The sequence below is a fragment of the Lithobates pipiens genome, unplaced genomic scaffold (assembly GCF_037356315.1).
Source record: "Lithobates pipiens isolate NorthernLeopardFrog02 unplaced genomic scaffold, aLitPip1_a1.2 Scaffold_1, whole genome shotgun sequence".
Lineage (NCBI taxonomy): Eukaryota > Metazoa > Chordata > Amphibia > Anura > Ranidae > Lithobates > Lithobates pipiens.
In genome coordinates, this window is record NW_027507685.1 from 169149649 (window position 1) to 169172002 (window position 22354).

Consider the following 22354-nt stretch of genomic DNA (forward strand, 5'->3'; position numbering starts at 1 on the left):
AACGAACTGAACAGTGGAGGCAAGTATAACGTTTGTTATTTGAAAAAAAAACTAAAAACAAAAAACAAACCTATACAACCACTTTAACTTAATAAATCACCAGGACCAGATGGCTTGCACCCGAGAGTCCTTAAGGAACTCAATCAAGTAATTGCTGGACTATTACTACTAATTTTTACGAACAAACTGACTGAAATGGTACCAGCTGATGGGAGAAAAGCCAATGTAGCATCAATATTTAAAAAAGGGCCAAGATACATCCCTGGGAATTACAGATCATTTAGCCTAACATCAAAAATATGTAAACTCTTGGAGGGGACGATAAGGGACTATACACACACACGATTTTAGTAATGAAAGCGGTAGCATTAGCAGTAATCAGCATGGATTCATGAAGAATTGTTCTTGCCAAACCAATCTATTAACCTTCTACCGTATGAGGAGGCGAGTTGCCATCTAGATAAAGGAAGGTCCGTAGACGTGGTGCATCTGGATTTTGCAAAAGCCAAAATTCCACCCCCGGCCCTTTTAGCTAAAAAAAAAAAAAAAAATAAAAAATAAAAATAAAAAAAAATGGTTCAAAAAGCATTTGATACAGTTCCCCATAAAAACCTTTACTGTACAAAGTAAAGTCTGTTGGCATGGACCATAAGGTGAGTACATGGATTGAAAACTGACTACAGGGGTGAGTTCAGAGGGTGATGATAAATAGGGAGTACTCTGAATGGTCCGGGGTGAAAAGTGGGCTTCCCCAGGGTTCTGTCCTGGGACCAATCATATTTAATTTATTCATAGATGACCTGGAGGATGGGATAAACAGCTCAATATCTGTATTTGCTGACGTTACTAAGCTAAGTAAGGCAATAACTTCTCCACAGGAGGTGGGAACCTTGCAAGAATATCTCAACAAATTAATGGGGTGGGCAACTACATGGCAAATTAGGTTTAATGTGGAGAATGTGGGGAACATCTGAGGGAATCTAGGATGGAAAAGGACCTCAGAGTCCAAGTAGATGACAGGCTAAGCAATGACATGCAATGCTAAGCTGCTGCAAGCAAAGCAAACAGAATATTAGCATGCATTAAAAAGGGGGATTAACTCCAGAAATAAAACAATAATTTTCCCACTCTACAAGACTCTGGTCCAGCCACACCAGGAGTATGCCACTCAGTTCTGGGCACCAGTCCTCAGGAAGGATGTACTGGAACTGGAAAGAGTCCAGAGAAGGGCAACAAAACTAATAAAGGGATTGGAGGACCTTCGATGTGAGGAAAGGTTAGGAGCACTGAACTTGTTCTCTCTGGAGAGATGTTTGAGAAGGGATGATTTCCATGTACAAATACCGTACTGTTGATCCCACAATAGGGATAAAAAACTTTTCTGCGAATGGGGAAAATTAATAAGGCACGCGGCCATTCACTAAAACTAGAAGAAAAGGAGGTTTAACCTTAAACTGCGTAGAGGGTTCTTTACTGTAAGAGCGGTTAGGATGTGGAATTCTCTTCCACAGGCGGTGGTCTCAGCGGAGAGCATCGATAATTTCAAAAAACTATTAAAGCACCTGAACGACCGCAACATACAGGGATACACAATGTAATAATGACATAATCACACACACACATAGGTTGGGCTTGATGGACTTGTGTCTTTTTTTCACCCTCGCCTACTATGCAACATGATAAAATTTCAGTGATGCCTGGACCCCATTAAAAAATAAATACTCACCAATCTCTTATGAAGAAGCAGGGTCAGCATATTGTGTGAACAAAGCAATGCTCAGATTCAGGTCTCAGATCCTGGCTACAATGGGAACATGTATGGAGATCAGGATTCTCAGTCCTGAGAGTGTATAGGCATTGATATGATTTCGAAATTGGGAAGCAAGCATGTTCCTCATGGTTGGAGTATACAACAAAATATACGCTTTTAATATGGTTACTCTCTTCTACGGACACATAAGTATTATTCAGCATGACTGGTATGGGAGGGACAGATCATAGGATTTTTATCAGCCGGCTCAGACACAAAACGTAGGCAAGGAGGGTCTATAGATAGTTCTGTTTACAGCACCCCTCACATTCCTCATATATAGATTAACATAACACTCCTAATCTAGGCAAATAAATAAAAGGTACATGTTTAACAAAATACGCCAGACCTGTATGGCTTTCCAGACTCCTTATCACAGGTCAAACAGTTTAGCACAACTCACACTCGTTCACCTTCCCAAACTCACCGTCACACTTTATTAGAATCATTTTTCGTATGCATTTCCTTTCCAGGACATTTTCACACAGCATCAAACCCACCCACATAAATATCAGTTATTTCCTGATATATACACCATTCCAAAGTGTTAATCCAAAATAATAATCTCCAAAATGTTGTGGGTCTTTGCAATATAAAAAAATAATAATAATTCTGCAGGCCGTAAAAGTCCCATTGTGCCCGAAGCCAGTGACATCTTTGTTAATTCCCCGGTCTTCTTTAAGCCAAATCCCACGCATGCGCAGCACAGCGTCCACTTTCTTCTGGTGTAAGTGTTGCCATGGTAAGCGGGGGTGGGCCGGATACCTGGTTTTGACAGGTACCTGCTTTCACTTACCATTGAATTGCTGTGGCGAATTAGGGCGATATTGGGTCTGGGATTAAAAGTATAATTTCAGTGTTTGCAGATGACACCAAGCTATGTAGGGGAATAACGTCCTTACAGGATGTCTCCAACTTACAAGCCAACCACAACGCACTGTTTAATTGGGCAACTATGTGGCAAATTAGGTTTAATGTTGAGAAATGTAAAGTTATGCACTTGGGGGCTAAGAATATACATGCATCATACATACTAGGGGGAGTACAACTGGGGAAACCCATAGTGGAGAAGGATCTGGGGATTTTGGTAGATCATAAGCTCAATAATAGCATGCAATGCCAAACTGCGGCTTCCAAAGTGAGCAAAGTCCTTTCTTGTATTGAGAGGTATGGACTGTAGATATTGAGTTGGCTCACACTTTACAGCTATAGCAGCATCATTTCTTCTGGGAAGGCCATCCACAAGGTTTAGGAGTGTGTCTATGGGAATGTTTGACCATTCTTCCAGAAGTGCATTTGTGGGGTCAGGCACTGACGTGGGATGAGAAGGCCTGGTTCGCAGTCTCCGCTCCAATTCATCCCAAAGGTGTTCTATCGGGTTGAGGACAGGACTCTTCTTCCCATATGCTCTGGAATTCATCCTGGAGCTTTCTAGATTTGATAACAGCTCTTCCACTGACACGGAGGTCTCTGGGTCTAATAATGAATTGGATCTGCAGCCATAGCCCAGCTGTTTGGAGCATATGGGGATTACCATCTAAGGCTTGATACCTTCATTGTCTTCCCTTTCAATCATACGAAGGTTCTAGTGTCAATTGATTATTTTGATCCACAATCACAGCTCACCTTGTCAGAGTACATTGGGAGTATTATTCAGTGCTTGATATCTTTTACAGTCTGGTAACTAGTGAATTTGTGTGGTGATGGGATAATCACGGTTAAGGTCATTTGCCATTTAAGGAACACTGAAGTTTTTATTTGGTTCATCTTTATTCGCCCCCTTTTTTTGTTTTTCTGGATAACATTGGAGCGAATTGGAAAACACTGGGGGGGGGGGACAGAGAACACTAGGGGGGAGTAAAAGAAGCTGGATAGGCGGAGTGAGGGGGGCAGCAGTGTATAGAGGAATTGACCTTTCCATATTCCTCCTGCAACCACAGGCATTCAACGATTGCAGGAGGAATATGAAAAGATCGATTCCTCTATATGCCGCTGCCCCCGTCACTCCGCCTATCCAGGCACACAGGGAGGCTGCTGCACGGGCGAGCACTTACTTTCTTCCCTATCTGGCAGGCGGCAACAGGCGATGGGATCGGGATCCATCGCAGCTCCTTCCCCCTTCATGCTGTCAGAGTAGTTTCCGCTCCCCGCCCACTGAACCGAATAGGCGGGGTGAGCGGCGCAGGCTGCTTTCCCCACATGGATGTGCGGGCCGGCGGGCACCCCTAAGCGGTGCCAGACACCTCTGCAATCTATGGCACCCCACTGGTTGCATTCCTCCTGCAGGACGCAGCTGTAACGGGAACTGCATTCATGCTGTGGAAAAAGTACAGGAACTCCGTTCCCATGCGTTCCCGCAGGGCTCGACCCCTGGTCCCAGGCGATGGGGGCCCCGCCCTGCTGCTGAGCAGAGTCTAGAAGCTGTATGTAGGTGATTACCGGCTCCCTTTCCTGAATGGCCAGAAACTCCAAACGTTCCTGTGCCCAGTGCCCTTCCGAGATAATCAGTCTTCGGTCTCTGTACTTCATGATTTCCTCCAAACCCCACTCCAGGTCACTCCCAAAGCCAGGGTCTGTGACCAGCCTCTAGTACAACAGTCCCAGGCCGCTGTAGTTAAAGCCTTCCGTCGAGCTGTCATCTGCTCTTCACGGGTACATTTGGGCTACATACCAGTGGAGGGCTCTGTAGTTCTCATCCAACTACATCTCAGCCCGGATTAGCCTCCTTAACTCAGTTGTCCACACCCGGTTTGGTTGTTCCCCCAACAGCACTCGCACTTCATACTGCGATCAGGACCTTACGGGTTGGATGGGAGAATTCTTCCCTGGTGGCACAGCTTGCGGGCTAGCGATTTCTTTCAGAGTTGCCGGCGGACAGAATCATGCCACCCCAGCAGGACGCAAGTTGTGAGGTACCTGCTCCCATTTCTCCTGGAATCCTTCTGGAAGCATAGCACAGAATCGCACGTGCACAGCACGAAGACGGATGTAAAGTCACAAGGAGTCACAGCTGACATCCCACAAAAACATGCTTGCGCCAGGGACCTGAAAAGCGTCCTTTAATTAAAAGTCAACAGCTACAGTATTTGTAGCTGCTAATTGTTATTTTTTTAAATGATTGAAGAACCTATATAACCGCTTGCCAACCGTATAACAGAAATCGGGAGGCAAGGCGGCTGCCTAGCACGCTGGATCAAGCACTAGGTACGAAATCCAGCACTCATGGGAAGGATGCGGTGTGCAAAATGCAAATGCAGATCAGTGAGTGCCAGCCAATGGATGTCCTCCGGGACTCGCCAATTGCCTGGGACACACACAGGGCGGAGCTCTGCCCATGTAAACAAGGCAGTTCTGTCCCGTCCGTGAAAATTATGGGGTTTTCTGTCTCTGCATAGCAAGGAATAAAAAAATACCATTGTTTCCCTTAGTAAAAGTAACCTACAGTACATTAAAACATTGGTTAGGCACACATTTAACCCTTTGATATCCCTAGACCAGGGGTGCCCAACCTTTTGAAGTGTGAGGGCCACTTAAGCGACTTGGTAACCGGTTCCATGTCCACTCTGCATATCCATAACAGATGCGGATACAACCCACTCTACTCTATGGGCCCTTGGATCCCATCTTCCCAGATTGAAGGGGACGTATCGGATTGGAGGTAGGTGGGGTGTAAACAGGCACAAGTACATTTACATCTGCGGCTCAATAGAGGTGAACAGGAGGGTCAGACCGATAGTGTCAATGGGGCCTAAGGCTGTTTTCACACTGAGGCACTGTGGATTACCCACACAGAGGGTGCAGACAAGTGCACCTGTGGCTTTCCTGCAGGTTAGCTGTACTTTGCCATCTATTATATCCTGCAGGTGTGGTGCACTTTCTGAAAGCGCACTAAACTTGCAGGTAATAACAGAAGTTTATGGCTCAGCGCAGGTAACCCCCCAGGTGTTCTGCCCTGCACCTGCGGATCAGTTTAAAAGCAGCCCAGTAACCACCGCAGAACAGATATGCCCATATGTACACCGATTTAAGTAATAAACGTAACTTTAATAACAATAACAGTTTTCCATTCAGGTATTGCCGGCTGTTGTCCCAGGCAGATCGCATTTGCGATCACTCCACCTGTGATAGGACTTGGCGCTATACAGGAAGCATCGGCTTATGCGGCTCTGCAGCCACTTGCTTCCTCTACCAGTGACTTAACAGAAGCTCTACTAGTGGATTTATTCACAACACTTATTTTCTGGGATGGTGGGTTGGCAACCTACAATCTAGGCTTGCCAACCCACCATCCCAGAGCAGGTCGTGGGCCACATCAGAGGGCTCCGCGGGCCACATGTGGCCTCCGGGCCACTGGTTGGGCACCCCTGCCCTAGACATTTAATCCCCCAGCCAGTGTCATTAGTACAGTGACAGGTGCATATTTGTAGCCCCAAATCACTGTATTAGTGTCATTGGTTCCCACAACCAATGGGGCTTGGGGGTTCCTACAGATTATGACAAGGTATGCAACCATACTTGCAGGCCATAATATAAAATACACAAACCATTTCACCAGCAGCAAAAGTACCTTTTATTTTCATTTCTCCTTCAGATTCTTTCAAAGTGGAGAACTGCTCTTGAAGTGGAGGGTAAACCCTTATAAAAGAAAATAATCCAGAATAAATAAATAATTATACTTTTCACTGGAACATAAACATAGCTTGAAATATTTCATGACAAACGTAACAGTCAAGTCAATATGTAGAATAAGAATAGTAACCAAAAAAGAGGGAATTGTAATTAAAGTAAACCTGTCAGTAATTAAAGGGTAAGTTTACCTTTACAGAAAACATACCTGAACACAATGGAGGTACATTAACCACTTCAATACTGGGCATTTCACCCCATTCCTGCCCAGACCAATTTTCATCTTTTAGTGCTGTTTGAATGACAGTTGAGCAGTCATGCAATACTGTACCCATATGACATTTTGAAAATTATTTTCCCCACAAATAGAGCTCTCTTTTGGTGGTATTTGATCATCTCTGCGGTTTTTAATTTTTTGTGCTATAAACAAAAAATAAAAGAGCGACTTTTTTTTTTCAAATAATTAAAGCACATTTTTTACTTTTTGCTATAATAAATATCCCATTAAGAAAAAAAAAAAAAGTTTTAGGCCGATATGTATTCTACATATTTCTGGTAAAATTACCATAAGCGTATATTGCTTGGTTTGTGCAAAAGTTATAGCGCCTACAAAAAATAGGGGGATACATTTATGTAATTTTTAATTGCTTTTTTTTTTCTTTTTTTTTTTTAACTAGTAATGGCGACGATCTGCGATTTTATTATGACTGCAATATTGCGGCAGACATTAAAGGACACTTGACGCTATTTTGGGACCATTCACATTTATACAGCAATCAGAGGTATAAAAATGCACTGCTTACTGTGTAAATGTGACTGGTGGGGAAGGTGTGAGGAAGGGGTTAAATGTGTATCCTAGGGACTGATTCTAACTGTAGTGGGAGGGGACTCACAAGGGGAGGAGACCGATTGGTGTTCCTCTGTACTGAGAACACACCACCGGTCTCCTCTCCTCTGACAGGACATGGATCTGCTGTGTTGACGGCCAATCGCTGTTGCCCAGCGGACATCGCGGCTGCCGAGCACTCACATTGGGTGTCTAGTGATGCAGTGGGCGCGCCCGCCCCCTAGAGGCACAGGAAGTAAAAGACGTCATGACGGCAGTCCGGAGGGACAAATCGTTCCTGCCGCTGTCATGACTATGCTCGGTAGGGAAGTGGTTAGGGCCGAATTCACATCTAAGCTGCATGCGGCTCACAGCAGGGGTCCCCGTTCACTGTTTCAGGTCCGATTTCAGCTGAATACGGATCTGAAAACTGACCAAGAGACGCACAGTACCCGGTTTGCCTTCAGTTCTACTTTAACACACTTCACCTCAAGTGTGTTCAGCAAGGCCCCATGTGCCCTAAATGCAAATAATGTGGTGAATCCAACCTTAGGTTTTCGACCTGTGACACAAATTCGAAGGAGTAGGATGGAAATAATTTCTCAAACAAACAAATTGTGTGTGGGTTTTGCTTGGGATTACATTCATTCCAAAATCTAATTTTAAAAAGCAAACTAAAGTTTTTATTCGTCAAGACATTGAATGTTCATTTGAAAATCTACCAGTGTAACCAGAACACAGTGTTGGAAACCCATGTGCCGTGCAGCGCTTCCCAAATGGTGTTCAAAATGCACTGCACTTTCGATCTGCAGCAGGTGTCAGTGTAATGCTAACGACACCCCAAACACAGTGCAACTGCCTACAGTCAGAAATACCATGAAATCTGGTTGCTCTGCAATTTGTAACATAGTGTGGCCCAGCACGATTTTGGCCCACTCAAAAAATAATAATAATAATAATAATAATAATAATAATAATAATAATAATAATAATAATAATCACACTGCACCCGGATCGCACAGAAGTGCACAGCATGTTCCAGTGCAACTCCTAGACTGAATTTACAACGTTCCATGTGCGTTGCAGTGCGCACACGGGTGTTTGTGGTGCACCAAAATGAAAATTCCAGTGCCGAAATCGAAAACTCAGGACGCACTTATTTCATTCTAATCTTTTCATGTGACAACACTGAAGAATTGACACTTTGCTACAATGTAAAGTAGTGAGTGTACAGCTTGTATAACAGTGTAAATTTGCTTTCCCCCTCAAAAAAAAAAAAAAACTCACCACAAAACCATTAATGTCTAAACCGCTGGCAACAAAAGCGAGTACGCCCCTAATCAAAGATGTCCATGGCGACCGCTCATCGCGATGGCCGCACATCAGGAAAGCTCCACTTGACGCACGGGGAATCAACAGCACACAGCCCGCCAGACAAGGGTCAACAGCTCCAGCGCACTCCACGGAGAAGCCACAGACCCTCAGCATACAGACAGCCATGCGGAGAAGAACACAGAACCAGCCAAATGCACTAAAACTGCCGGATTTTTACCCGGCCATAACCCACGGGCTCCAACAAGATGGTGGGGGAGGACAACCTATAGGAAAGCGCTCCCGACCTCCAGTGCCAGCAGCGCAAGCACACGCAGATGGATGGGTGAGTGATACAGACCCAGCAGTGATAGACGCTGCAGCAGAAACACATTCCACCGATTCTGACACTCCCTGCAATTCCCCATCGACGAGGAGTCCTGCAAAATCCAAACTCAGGCTAGATCCTGAGGCCTTGGCTCATAAGAACAGATTTGCAGTGTTAAACATGGAGGTGAGTGGATCGCAGGGAAACGAATCAGCAGCCCAACTGAATGCAGATCCCATAACGCTGTTTCCCAGCACAGGGCAGCCAATATCGGATGTTACACTAAAAGAAATGTTGATGTCGCCAAGAACATCATTACAAACTGATATGCTAACCCGTTTTAAACAATGCAGAGCTGAAATAAACGATCTGGGAGACAGAGTCCATCAGGTGGAAATGAGAACGTGTGACGTCAAAACATCCTTTAATGCATTGGTGGACTCTCATGCGTCACAACAGGAGATTATTACTAGAATGTAATTGAAAATAGCTGACCTCGAAGATCGTTCCCGCAGGAACAATTTGAAAATATGCGAGATACCCAAAACTGTCACAGCACAACAACTTCCTGCCTTTGCCCACGACCTCTTTCTAGCAGGCGTTCCGTCACTCTCACCGCTAGACCTCACGATCGATTGAATTCACAGAGTACCAAAACCAACCTTTCTCCCTCAGGAGGTGCCCAGAGATGTGCTGCTCAGAGTCCACTTCTTCCAGACCAAGGAAAAAAAATTCTAGAGGCATTTCTCAAAGGAGACAATCGCCCAGATCGAGCTACTAACTTGCAAATGTTACCGGACCTGTGACAACACACTCTACAACTACGCCGCAACATGGAGACAATCACGAAAGCCATGAGAAACCATAAGAGAATGTATAAATGGAGATATCCGGCTAAACTTCACGTAATTTACAAAAGGATCCAACCACCTAATTAACTCTTTGGAAGAAGGCCTGCACCTTCTGAAAAGCTGGCAAATCATACCACCTGATGCAGGCCCAGATCAGCTCCCACAGAACGGAACACCCTCAGGCAAGATGCACCAAGATTGGCACATTAAACAAAGGAGATCGAGTGCAAAATATACATGACCCACATCTAACCTGTTCTCCCACTAACAGTTATCACTAGGATTCCCCGAGCGATATGGTACAGACCACCGTACCGTAAACCCCTCGAATTGGACAGCTAAGCTGCCTGGTCCAATTGGACTTGTTTCTTACCTCGGTTTTGCTGTTTTGTTTATTTGTTTTTTGCAAGTGGTTATTTCAAGAAAACCAATGGACACCCTCAAATTGGATGCCCGAGTTGTCCTAAGCAACAAGACAGTATTTGTTACCTTGGATACACACAATCTGAGGAACTTTACCGAGCACAGAACAATGAACCCCATAGCAACCAACTATAGAAAATGTACCAAGAGTCTCATCCCGTATACAACAATCAACGAAAGCCCTCTACCAACAACTGAAGGACTGCACTGTCAGTAAGAACAATTATGAGACTCAAGATACTCTCACTCAAGACAAGAGGACTTAATCATCCTGCCAAGAGAACATCCTTATGGCAAGAGACAACCAAACACAAAGTGGACATACTGGCAGTCCAGGAAATGCATTTTCACAAACCTGCCACACCTAAATGCTCAAATCCTAATTTCCCACACATGTTTAATTACTCCATCACAGCAAAGAAAAGAGGGGTAATGGTGGCCATAAGAGACACAGTGAACTTTGAGCTTAAAGAATCATTTGTTGACCCAGACGGAAGGTTCATCATATTGGTTTGTAATATCAATAAGCTGCCTATTACTTTTGCATGTATATATGCTCCCAACTCGCATCAACTTAAATTTCTAAAAAAAAGTTATCAAAAAAATAAAAAATAATAGCACACATACCTCTTCTGGAGTCAGGAATCACATTCCAAGATTTCGTGACCTATTACCTAAAGAAGGGCTGTACGACGTATGGCGCTGCCTAAATGCAAGCGAAAAAGATCTTACACATATTCTCCTAGATTTAATTCCTACTCCAGAATAGATATGTTTCTAACTGATAAGGACATGATGCACAGAATTTCACATTCTTCTATTCATGATTTAACATGGTCTGACCATGCTCCCATAGTAGTCCAACTAGAAGGGGGAAATGCCCATGCCGCAGCACGTATATGGAGATGCAATGATTCAATAATACAGGACATGAGATACCAAAAAGAAATATTTTCACTTCAACGAACCTAACAGTACTAGCCCTTGTAATAATTGGAATACCCATATGGTATTTATCAGGGGAGTCTTGATTAAATTGAACTCTAGAATACATAGAGCCCCTCTCGGCTAGAATAACAAAACTCCTTACTGAACTCCGCTTATTAGAGCAAAATAACCAATCGAATCCATCCACGGATCTAGCCACAAAAATATTTAACCTAAGATTTAAACTCAGGGAAACGTACCGCACGCAAATGACCAAGCTATGAAAAGGCTCAGACTTAACCATTATGCAAATAACAGGGTAGGTAAATTCCTAGCCAATCGTCTAAAAGAACGTAGGTCTAGAACGGTAATCCCACATATATTTCACCCAACAACAGCAGCTAAAATAGAAAACCCGCAGGCAATAGTAGATGCCTTTGAATCTCAAATGGATAATATAAAAATTTCAGCCACACCCTGATCCCTCATCTATTACCTGTCTTTAACGAAGCCGGGACAACTGGTACCCTCACCCCAGAAATGCTCAAAGCTTAGGTGATCACTCCCAGATACACCGGCCAACTTTCACCCCATAGCCCTACTAAATGGAGATGTCAACCTGTATGCCAAAACGTTAGCAAGTAGGCTTTTTGACATTATACCAGAACTGGTGAAACCAGACCAGACAGGGTTCACAAAAGGGCGTCAAGCATCAGATGCTACGAGATGCCTATTAAATATCATTCATCAAGCTGAAGCTCGGAAAAACACCTTCTCTGCTTCTCTCCATAGACGCAGAGAAGGCGTTTGACAGAGTTCATTGGGGATATATGAAGGCAGTGTTACAAAAAATTGGTTTCCAGAATGAGGCACTGTCAGCCATACTTGCACTTTACTCAAACCCCTCAGCACAGGTATTCACCTCAGGGCTGTTTTCTAAAACATTCACAATAACAAATGGAACCTGCCAGGGGTGTCCGCTTTCACCATGAATATTCAACTTGATGATGGAACCCCTGGCGTAGGCCATTAGATCTCACCCACACATCTCAGGATTTAGATTCCAACAAAAAGAGCACATCATTAATCTCTGCAGACAATGTCATTTTCCTTTTAACAAACCCTATTGTTTCCCTACCATTCACACATGAGATACTGGAACTATTTGGACGACTATCATATTATGAAGTCAATTTTACTAAGTCCCTAGTTCTAGGCCTAGGATTAAACCAGCATGCAAGCTCGTATCTTAAACAAAAGTTTCCAGACGTATGGGTGACCATATTCCCTACCTAGGAATCCAACGGCAGAACTGTCACAAAATTGTAGAAATAAAACGTGAAAACTCTCCTTCAAGATACAAAGACCCTTTCCCATATGGCCACCACTGAATTATCTTGGGCAGGGAAAATAGAGTCTTTTAAAATGATGATTCTCCCTAAAAATATTACACGTTTAGAACACTCCCAGTACCATACATCTCATCGAGGAATCATCGCTGGATGCTGCTGGACTGACGGCGCTGCTGCTCTAGAGGGGTTTGGACTTTTCAGGACCCCTCGCTTGCATCCCACAACCCTTCCCATATCAACGGACAGGGGTTCGGGGCCCTCGCTTTAGGCTTCCCCAGCCTTATACTACTCACGCTGGTGCACTGAAACTCCCAGCAGGACATTTGTTCGTGTTGTTTCTTTTAATTGCTTTCATTACATGCATTTTTCTTTGTAATCTTCCATACAATGTGCCCCTTGCGCTCGATACACCCCTGATAAAGGAGACCAAGATTGCTCCGAAACACGTAGGGTCTTTGAGCATCGTGGCCTACTTAGTCGTCATATGGGTGGCCTTCGATTTATGATTGTCATTATTACGGATATCATTTGCATGTATTTTTAATTGTGCTTTGATTATTATACATGTTCTCCTTTTGTGTTCAATATACATTTATATTTTGTGTTTAACAAATTTTGTCATATTTTACAATTTGAAATTGTGTACGTGCCGTAAAAGTCCTAAAGATGGGGGGTTGTTCTTCCTGGTCAATTGAAAGCTGTGGGTGCTCACCTGTCAGGGAATTTCTACAAGAAGTTTAGCTAACAGATATGCGCATGCACGCAACAGAAGGGCACACGGGAATGCGCATGGATGCGGTAATGCACGCACACAAATGGGCATGCATACAATGTATCTTGGCGCCAGACGGCCTTTTTAAGGAGGACCATGTCTGTGCTTAAATGCTGACTGGTCTTCAGCTGTTCCCTGAATCCTGTATACCTTTGATGTGTTCCCTTGGTTGCTGACCCGGCTTGCTCTTAAACCTGATTTCAGATTCTGTTACTTTGCACCTCCTCCTAACCCAGCTCGTTTCTGACTTGGCTATGATCCTGACCCTGTACCTCGCTGCCTGCATGTTGACGACCCAGGCTATCCCACGACCACGCTCCTGTCTGCCAACCTTGGCTTCCCAGCTCATCCGAGTGCCTGCCCAGCTGTCCGCTGTATGTTCTAGCCTCCAGAATCCTGACAAGCTGCTTCTTCAGAACCTTCTACATAAGTGGAGTGCCCCTATAACCTGGGCCAGTCCTCTGAACATTACTGCTGTTCCTGCTCCTCTGGTTCCACGTTCACCTTGGAGTCACATCCTCTGCTACAGGTTCTGCAATTAACACCAGGCACTCGTGTCCCTTTGCACCCTCTGTCTCATCTTCAGCAAGGCCAGGAAGAGAGGAGAGAATGACCTTGTCAACTCAGTCTTTTATCAAGTACGTGACATCACCTCAGCTTACCACCGTGGATGCAATATAGGAAAAACAGGAAATAGCAGCACACCACAGACACAAAGTTCTTTGAAGACATTTATTGGTCATCCAGGCAGACAATACACGATACGTTGACTCAAGCTTACTCATAACCTGAGACCTTGTAACACTAAAGAGTCACATGACAACGGGGAGGGAAGATGGCTAATTGGGTCCAATTTGGACATTTTCACTTAGGGGTGTACTCACTTTTGTTTGCCATCAGTTTAGACATTAATGGCTGTGTGTTGAGTTATTTTGAGGAGACAGCAAATTTACACTGTTATACAATTATCAGGTTTCTCATACCCGACACGTTTCGGTGTCCGAAGTTTCCTCCTCCTTCAAGGGTGGGAGCAGAGAAAAAACTATTTTTGATATAATTAATTATATATATATATATATATATATATATATATATATATATATATATATATATATATATATATATATATATATATTTATTACACATATACAGTAATGCCATGTTTGAAAATGTGAAATATCAAAAACAATAGGACTTACAGATATTCTGTATATCAGAATATCTGTAAGTCCTATTTTTGATATTGCACATTATCAAACATTATGACATTACTGTATAATTTATCTGATGTACAGATTTTAAAGGAATGCATTTTCCTTAAGCTTTTCTTGCCCCTTTTTCAATGCAAAAGTGCCTCAAGAAGTGCTCAGTGTGAAAGCAGCCCATCCCCAAAAAGGTGCAGATAATGGCCAAAAATAAATCCATATTTATTTAACCACTTGCCTACCGGGCACTTTCACTCCCTTCCTGCCCAGGCCAATTTTCAACGTTCCTTGCTGTCACACTTTGAATGACAATTGCACGATCATGCAACACTGTGCCCATGACATTTAAAAAAAAAATGTTTTCACACAAATAGAGCTTTCTTTTGCTGATATTTAATCACCACTGAGTTCTTTTGTTTTTTGCTAAACAATTCAAAAAGACTGAATATTTTGAAAAAATAAAGTTTTTTTTTTTTTTAGTGGTTATAAAATTTTGCAAACGGGTAATTTATCTCCTTCACTGATGGGCACTGGTAAGGAGACACTGATTGACGCCTCTGGTGGGCACCGATTGGCAGCACTGAAAATCAGTGCCCTGATTATTGGTGTAGATGTCCCTTTTACACAGGCTGGTTATCGGCTTTCCTTGCCGATAACAGGCAAGTGCGTTTACATCATCAGCTGATTGTGGTAAAGGGCCGCTGTAATTGGCCCTTTACCCCGATCTGTGACAGCGCAAACTAGGGAGAAAGACCATCGACGCCAAAGCGGTAATGCAAGCCTGTCCTGTAGCCATCTTTTTGATTAATTTATGATATTAATTAAAAAGTCGAATACTCTGTGTGTGTAAAATTTTTATTAAAAAAAAAAAAATTATATATATATATATATATATATATATATATATATACATACATACACACACACATACACACACATATACATACATACACACACACTTTTTTGTGTTATTTTTCTAATAAATGCTTTAAAATTATACATCTTCTAAACCTTTTTTGACTTAACTCGTGCCTTAAAAGTCCACTAAATAGGGAATCCTTTTCTCTTTAATACTGTATGTGGCACAACCCCTCGTTTTGTGTAACAGTACTGGCCTAATAATCTTTCCTTCCTTTAAAATCTATGTCTTCGCACTGGTCCCTTGTGCTTCTGTTACAGTGTTAAAAATCCTGCTTGACGCATTTTTGGTCAGTTAAAGCGGACCTCCACCCTAAAGTGGAAGTTCCGCTCATCGGAAGCTTCCCCCCACCCAGGTGCCACAAATGGCACCTTTCAGGGGAGGGGGGGGGGTGCAGATACCTGTATACTCCAGGTATCTGCACCCACTTCCGGGAATAGCTAGCCACAGATGGGCAACCCCCCCCCCTCCCTGTTGTGTTATGGGAAACACACAATTCCCAGGACACAACGGGGAAGAGTAAAGATGCGCAGCGCGACTCGCGCATGCGCAGTAGAGCTGCACGATTAATCGTTAAACGCGATCCTCGATTCACCCCCCCCCCCCTTACGATCTCTTCCGCTGAGAGTAGGCGATTCTTTCATTTAAAGAAGTGGAGAGATTAACACTCACTCAGCTGTCAAAAGAAAGCATCCCACAATCTGCCAAGTGTAGAACTTGAAACATTGTAACTAACTTACCTCTTAGATCAAACTGAAAGAACCTCTTGTGTAAACAAATAAACTGGGCAGTCTGCCAAGCTTTCAACCACATGTAAATTCAGGAAGTTTAACCACTTAAAGTCTAAATCTTTTTCTGACACATCTTTCTTAAGTTAAAAATTAATATTTTTTGCTAGAAAATTACTTGGAACACCCAAACATTATATATATATTAGAGACCCTAGGGAATAAAATGGCAATTGCTGCAATATTTTATGTCACACTGTATTTTCCCAGCAGTCTTTCAAATGCATTTTTTTGGGAAAAAATACACTTCAATAAATAAAAAAATAAAAAAGAAACAGTAAAGTTAGCAAATTTTTTTTTGTTTTAATGTGAAAGATGATACGCCGCAAAAATCGTGATCTTCTAAGCAAAAAAAATAAAAAAAAATTGCGATTCTCATTTTAGCCAGAATCGTGCAGCTCTAATGCGCAGTAGGAAACCGGGCAGCGAAGGTCCTCTTTATGGAGGAATGCGGAGTCAATAAGACCCCTACATCTCTTCTCCAGGCTGGAAAGCATAGTTACGTAGCAAGGTTGAATAAAGACACCAGTCCATCCAGTTCAACCTGAGCCATTTCTCGTCATCTGCTGCCAACATCGCTGGACCCTGCAACAGGTAAGTGTCCATTTATTAAAAGTCAGCAGCTGAAGTATTTTTAGCTGCTGATGTTTAATTTTTAAGGCGGCACTCCTAAAAAAATAAAATAAATAAAAATAAAAAATAAAATGAACCAAAAACACACCTCCCTATTTAAAAGCATTGAAAACTCAGCAACAATGCACACAACTTATGAAAAATGCAACGTAAATTAGGTAAAATTGCAATTTTTGGCAGCCGTTGGCGCCACCTTTTTTTCCTACCGGCAAAAACGCTGATAACCCTATTTTTGGCCAATATATTGGTGTATCCCCACTAGGTGTGAATTGACCGATATAGTCTCCCTTTGAGATGTGAACCAGCCCCATAGGAAAAGAATGGGATTTCTACTTGACATGCTCGTTCAAGCAGAAAAATGTATTAGTTTTGCTGCATAAAACATGTGAATAGGCCTTTAGTGCTCTGGAGTTTTACCATTGGGATAAAGCTTTGTGATGGAAGCCGTTTAGTGCCGTCATAGGAGGAGGAATGGAAATTCTCCCATACATCGAACGAAACCTACCTTGTGCAGAGCCATTCCAAGACGCCAAGGCGAATGATGGAGGGGGTACATAATAATTCATGAATATTCTGTGGGCAGGATACATACACACCCTTCAAAGGCAGGCAGGACAGCTTCTAGAAGAGAGAATAAATAGTTAAGTTGCTCAGCAGTTTTGGGCATCTCTTAGGCTTACTTCACACTGGCAAAAGAGGAGCAGTAAAAGCCTCAACCACCCAACTAAAAATTGGCATGATGTCCAGAGGGGCGAGTTCACATTGCTGCAGTTCTTCATGGTGCCGCAATTTTAACCACTTCAATACCGGGCCTATTCTGCCACTTCTCTCCTACATGTAAAAATCATCTTCAAATAATATGATTTAATAATAATCATTTTTTTGCTAGAAAATTACTCAGAACCCCCAAACATTATATATGGGTTTTTTTTTAGCAGACACCCTAGGGCATGGGTCTTCAAACTATGGCCCTCCAGTTGTTCGGGAACTACAATTCCCATCATGCTTAGTCATGTCTGTGAATATCAGAGTTTTACAATGCCTCATGGGATGTGTAGTTTCGCAACAGCTGGAGGGCCGTAGTTTGAGGATCCCTGCCCTAGGGAATAAAATGGCTGTCATTGCAACTTTTTCTCTTGCACGGTATTTGCACAATCATTTTTCAAACGCCTTTTTTTTGGGGGAAAAAAAACAAACATATATGATTTCATGAATTAAAAATAAAACAATAAAGTTAACACAATTTCTTTTGTATACTGTGAAAGATGATGTTACGCTGCGTAAATAGATACCTAAAATGTCACTCTTTAAAATTGCGCACACTCATGGAATGGCACCAAACTTCGGTACTTTTTTACAGGTTACCATTTTAGAGTTACAGAGGAGGTCTAGGGCTAGAATTGTTGCATACGCTCTAATGGGCGTTGCGATACCTCAAATGTGTGGTTTGAACTGCGTTTACATATGTGGGCGGGACTTGCGTGTGCGTTTGCTTCTGAGCACAAGCGTTTAAAAAAAATGTATTTTATATTTTACTTTTTTTGATCACTTTTATTCCTATTACAAGGAACATAAACATCCCTTAATAGGTATCTATTTGACAGGTCCTCTTTATGGAGAGATGCGGGGGTCAATAAAACCTGGAGGAGAGATGCAGGGGTCAATAAGACCCCACGTCTCTCCTCCAGGCTGGAAAGCATGAGATCGTGAAAAAAAAAATTTCACAGATCTCATGCTGTCAGCCACGATCGCAGCTTTGTTTACATCCGGGAACCCGAGTGTGACTTCATAACGTTGCGCCCAGGCCTCCGACGGTCATTGAGATGACTGGTGACCATCTAGTCACCGCAAATCTCTATCATCATCACCCAGTCGATTCTTTCTCCAGGCCCCCGATGGCACGGGAGAGCCCGGAGAAACACCAGATGGCAGCGGGGGGTAACCTATAAGAACGATCAAGCGGCGTAACTGCCGATATGATTGTTCTTATCGTGCACAGAATCACCGGCTGGAAAGAATGATATCTGAATGATGCCTGTAGCTGCAGGGATCATACAGATATCCCAAGGACGTCATTTGAATAAGTGCGATATTGAAGTGGTTAAAGCGGTATTAAACACTTAGGGACCGGAAGATTTGCCCCCTTAATGACCAGGCCATTTTTTTTTGTGTTTCGGCACTGCGTCGCTTTAACTGACAATTGTGTGGTCATTCGACGTTGTAAACAAAAAAAAAAAAAAAAAAAAAGTCCTTCCCCCCCCCCCCCCCCCCCCCACAAATAGAGCTTTCTTTTGGCGTTACTGGATCACCTCTGTGGTTTTTATTTTTTGCGCTATAAAATAAAAAAAGCAACAATTTTGAAAAAAAAAAAAAAATTTTTATTATATATATATAATTTTTTTTTTTTTTTTTTACTATAATAAATATCCCCAAAAAAATTCTTCCTCAGTTTAGGCCAATATGTATTCTACACAAAATCGAAATAAGCATATATTGATTGGTTTGCACAAAAGTTAGTGTCTACAAAAGAGGGGTTAGATTTATGGCATTTCTATTATAATTTTTGTTTTTTACTAGTAATGTCGGCGATCTGTGATTTTTAGCAGGACTGCGACATTGCGGCAGACAGATTGGAAACTTTTGAGACTTTTTGGGACCACTGACATTTATACAGCGATCAGATTAAAATTGCCACTGATTACTGTATAAATGCCATTGGAAGAGAAGGTGTTAACACTAGGGGCGCTCAAGGGGTTAAATGTGTTAACTAGGGAGTTTTTCACTCGGGGGGGACTGCCTGGGGAGGAGACCGATCGCTGTTCCTAGGCAGCAGAAACAACTGATCAGTCTCCTCACCCGACAGAACGGAGAGCTGTCCGTTTACATTGATAGATCTCCGTTCTGTCTCTGTCAGACATCAGCTCCATTGGCGCACACACGCGCCCCCTAGTGCTCTTAAAGCAGCCGACATACAGCTAGGACAGTTCGCCCAGGGGAGCCAACCTGCCGCAGTAGAACTGCCATGGCTGGTCTCTAACTGGTTAAACCCAAAATCAAAACTTTTATTGTGTTGCAGCTTACCAATTCTTAGGCTTTTTTTCCCCCATTTTCATCTAGGGATCCGACCAGCAAGTCCTTTTTTTTTCCAACAGCTCTCCAGCAGAATGTATCAGCTACAGACATGAGACAAACTATTTACCATTGCGAGGGGTGCTTACAATGATCAGCTTTTATTTATTCATGTAAAACGTTTATCCCAAAATTGAATTTTTTTTTACCATAACTGATTATAAAGTATTAAGTTAAAAAAATGTAATGCAGCCGCCACATCTAATGATTAGTAAGCTGCAATGTATTACATTTTTGGCTTTGGGTTTAATAATGCTTTAACTGCGTATGTCAAAGCAAACAGAATATTGGCATGCATTAAAAAAGGGAATTACTCCAGGGGACCAGGCAATAATTCTCTACAAGACTCTGGTCCGGCCTCACCTGGAGTACGCCATCCAGTTCTGGGCACCAGTCCTCAGGAAGGATGTACTGGAAATGGAGCGAGTACAAAAAAGGGCAACAAAGCTAATAAAGGGTCTGGAGGATATTAGTTATGAGGAAAGGTTGCGAGCACAGAACTTATTCTCTCTGGAGAAGAGACGCTTGAGAGGGGATATGATTTCAATATGCAAATATTGTACTGGTGACACCACAATAGGGATAAAACTTTTTTGCAGAAGGGAGTTTAATAAGCCACTCATTGAAATTAGAAGAAAAGAGGTTTAGCATTAAACTACATGGAGGGATCTTTACTGTAAGAGCGGTTAGGATGTGGAATTCCCATCCACAGGCGGTGGTCTCAGCAGGGAGCATCGATAGTTTCAAGAAACTATTAGATAAGCACCTGAAGGACCACAATATACAGGGATATACAATGTAATACTGACATAATCACACGCATAGGTTGGACCTGATGGACTTGTGTCTTTTTTCAGCCTCCCCTACTATGTAACTATGTCAAATCTGCCTGTCCAGCTCTCCCACTGAAGTGGAATGGACCATGCTGCAGTTGCGTGTCAAAGGTGGCGAAGGCAGTTTTGGCACAGATGTTCAATTTACCCACTTCGATACTTTGACCACCTTCCTGCCCAGGCCAATTTTCAGCTCTGTCTTGTTGTGATTAGCTGTGATTGGTCAAAGCCAATCACTTGGTACAGAAGGACTGCACAACTTCTCTTGGCCTAAATGCTGGGTGCAATTCTCAGTATCTGTTCTTATTCTTTAGGTATGGACAAGGGAAGTAGTACTATGCAGAGTCCATACATACAGAATAAGAACAGATAATGAGAATTACTTTCAGAAAACAGAATAAAAGAAGTAGTACTGTGTAATTCTCAGTATCTGTTCTTATTCTATATGTATGGACTCTACACAGTACTACTTCTCCTGTCCTGTATGCCGGGTGTAATTCTCAGGATCTGGTTACTACACATCACTATTCTATGTATTCGGTGGACTGACTGCCATGGTTATTATCACACATCAATATACTTAGTATTTAGTCTACTGCTTGTCATGGTTTCAGTGCATTTCTATAGTAAGAATTGACTGCACATAACTATCCAGTGCACTGGTTGTCATAGTTACTACACATCACCATTCTAAGTACCCAGTATACTGGTTGTCACGGTTACTGCAGATTGCCACAGTAAAAATACAGTGCACTGGTTTCCATGGTTGTTGTGCATCACGATAATTAAGTACTCCGTATATCTGTTGCCGTGGTTACTGTACACAGCTATTCTAAGTCTTCAGCGCACTGGCTGTCATGGTTACTGCGCATCACTAGCGTAAGAATGCAATGTAGGGGTTATCATCATTACGGCTATCCCTATTCAGTTTATGGATTGCCATGGTCACTGTGCATTATTGTTTGCTGTTACACCACATAACTTCAGTGCACTGGTTGCCATGGTTACTGCACATCATTGTTCTAAGTAGTCTGTGCAATGGTTGCCATGGTTACTACAAACGACTATATTAATTACTAGCTGCCAAAGATACTGCTCATCACTAAATTAAGAATGCAGTACACTGGTTGCCATGGGTTACTCCCATCAATGTCTTTACTCCCTCCTGTGCTTTGCCAGTGCAGCTCCTCAGCCCACCGTGCAGATTCCCTTCCAGGCTTCCTGAGTCGCATATTGTACAATCCGCCTCACCTGTAGCCGCTCAAACACTGCCTCAGCCTTCCGCAGCTCCGTACCTCCCGCCATCTATCTACACCGGACCGACCAGCCCCGTGATTGGCCGAACGTGCGGTTTTTAGCATAACCATTGGTCGCAGGCGTGTCACGTGCTGGGTGTCAGCAAAGCCACTTCAGGGCCCGCCCCCCACACGAATACGTTCATTGGCGCCTGCCTTATAGACTGACAGACTATTAGCTAGCTGTTCCCTGTGAGATCCGGAAGTTCTGCGTGTGGAGGATGTGGGCGGGGCTCTCTGTATTCTGTGTGATCAGATCCTCCCATACAGAGCTTAACCTCTTGTCTGCCGGTGTCCTATCATATAGTGTCCCCCATCGGCTAGTG

At 42.9% G+C, this 22354-nt stretch overlaps 1 protein-coding gene across 1 annotated transcript in view; it reads right to left on the reverse strand.

The window, feature by feature from the left end:
• The window catches only part of HAUS7 (HAUS augmin like complex subunit 7), a 61649-nt gene extending 39498 nt beyond the window's left edge, over nt 1-22151 (reverse strand). The window contains exons 1-3 of the mRNA XM_077478856.1: nt 21985-22151; nt 17277-17392; nt 6378-6445 (exon numbers count right to left, since the gene is read on the reverse strand). Of these exons, the coding sequence (XP_077334982.1) occupies nt 6378-6445; nt 17277-17392; nt 21985-22038 (238 nt within the window). The 5' untranslated portion in view covers nt 22039-22151. The remainder of the gene's footprint in view (nt 1-6377; nt 6446-17276; nt 17393-21984) is intronic.
• Between the last annotated feature and the right edge of the window lie 203 nt (nt 22152-22354).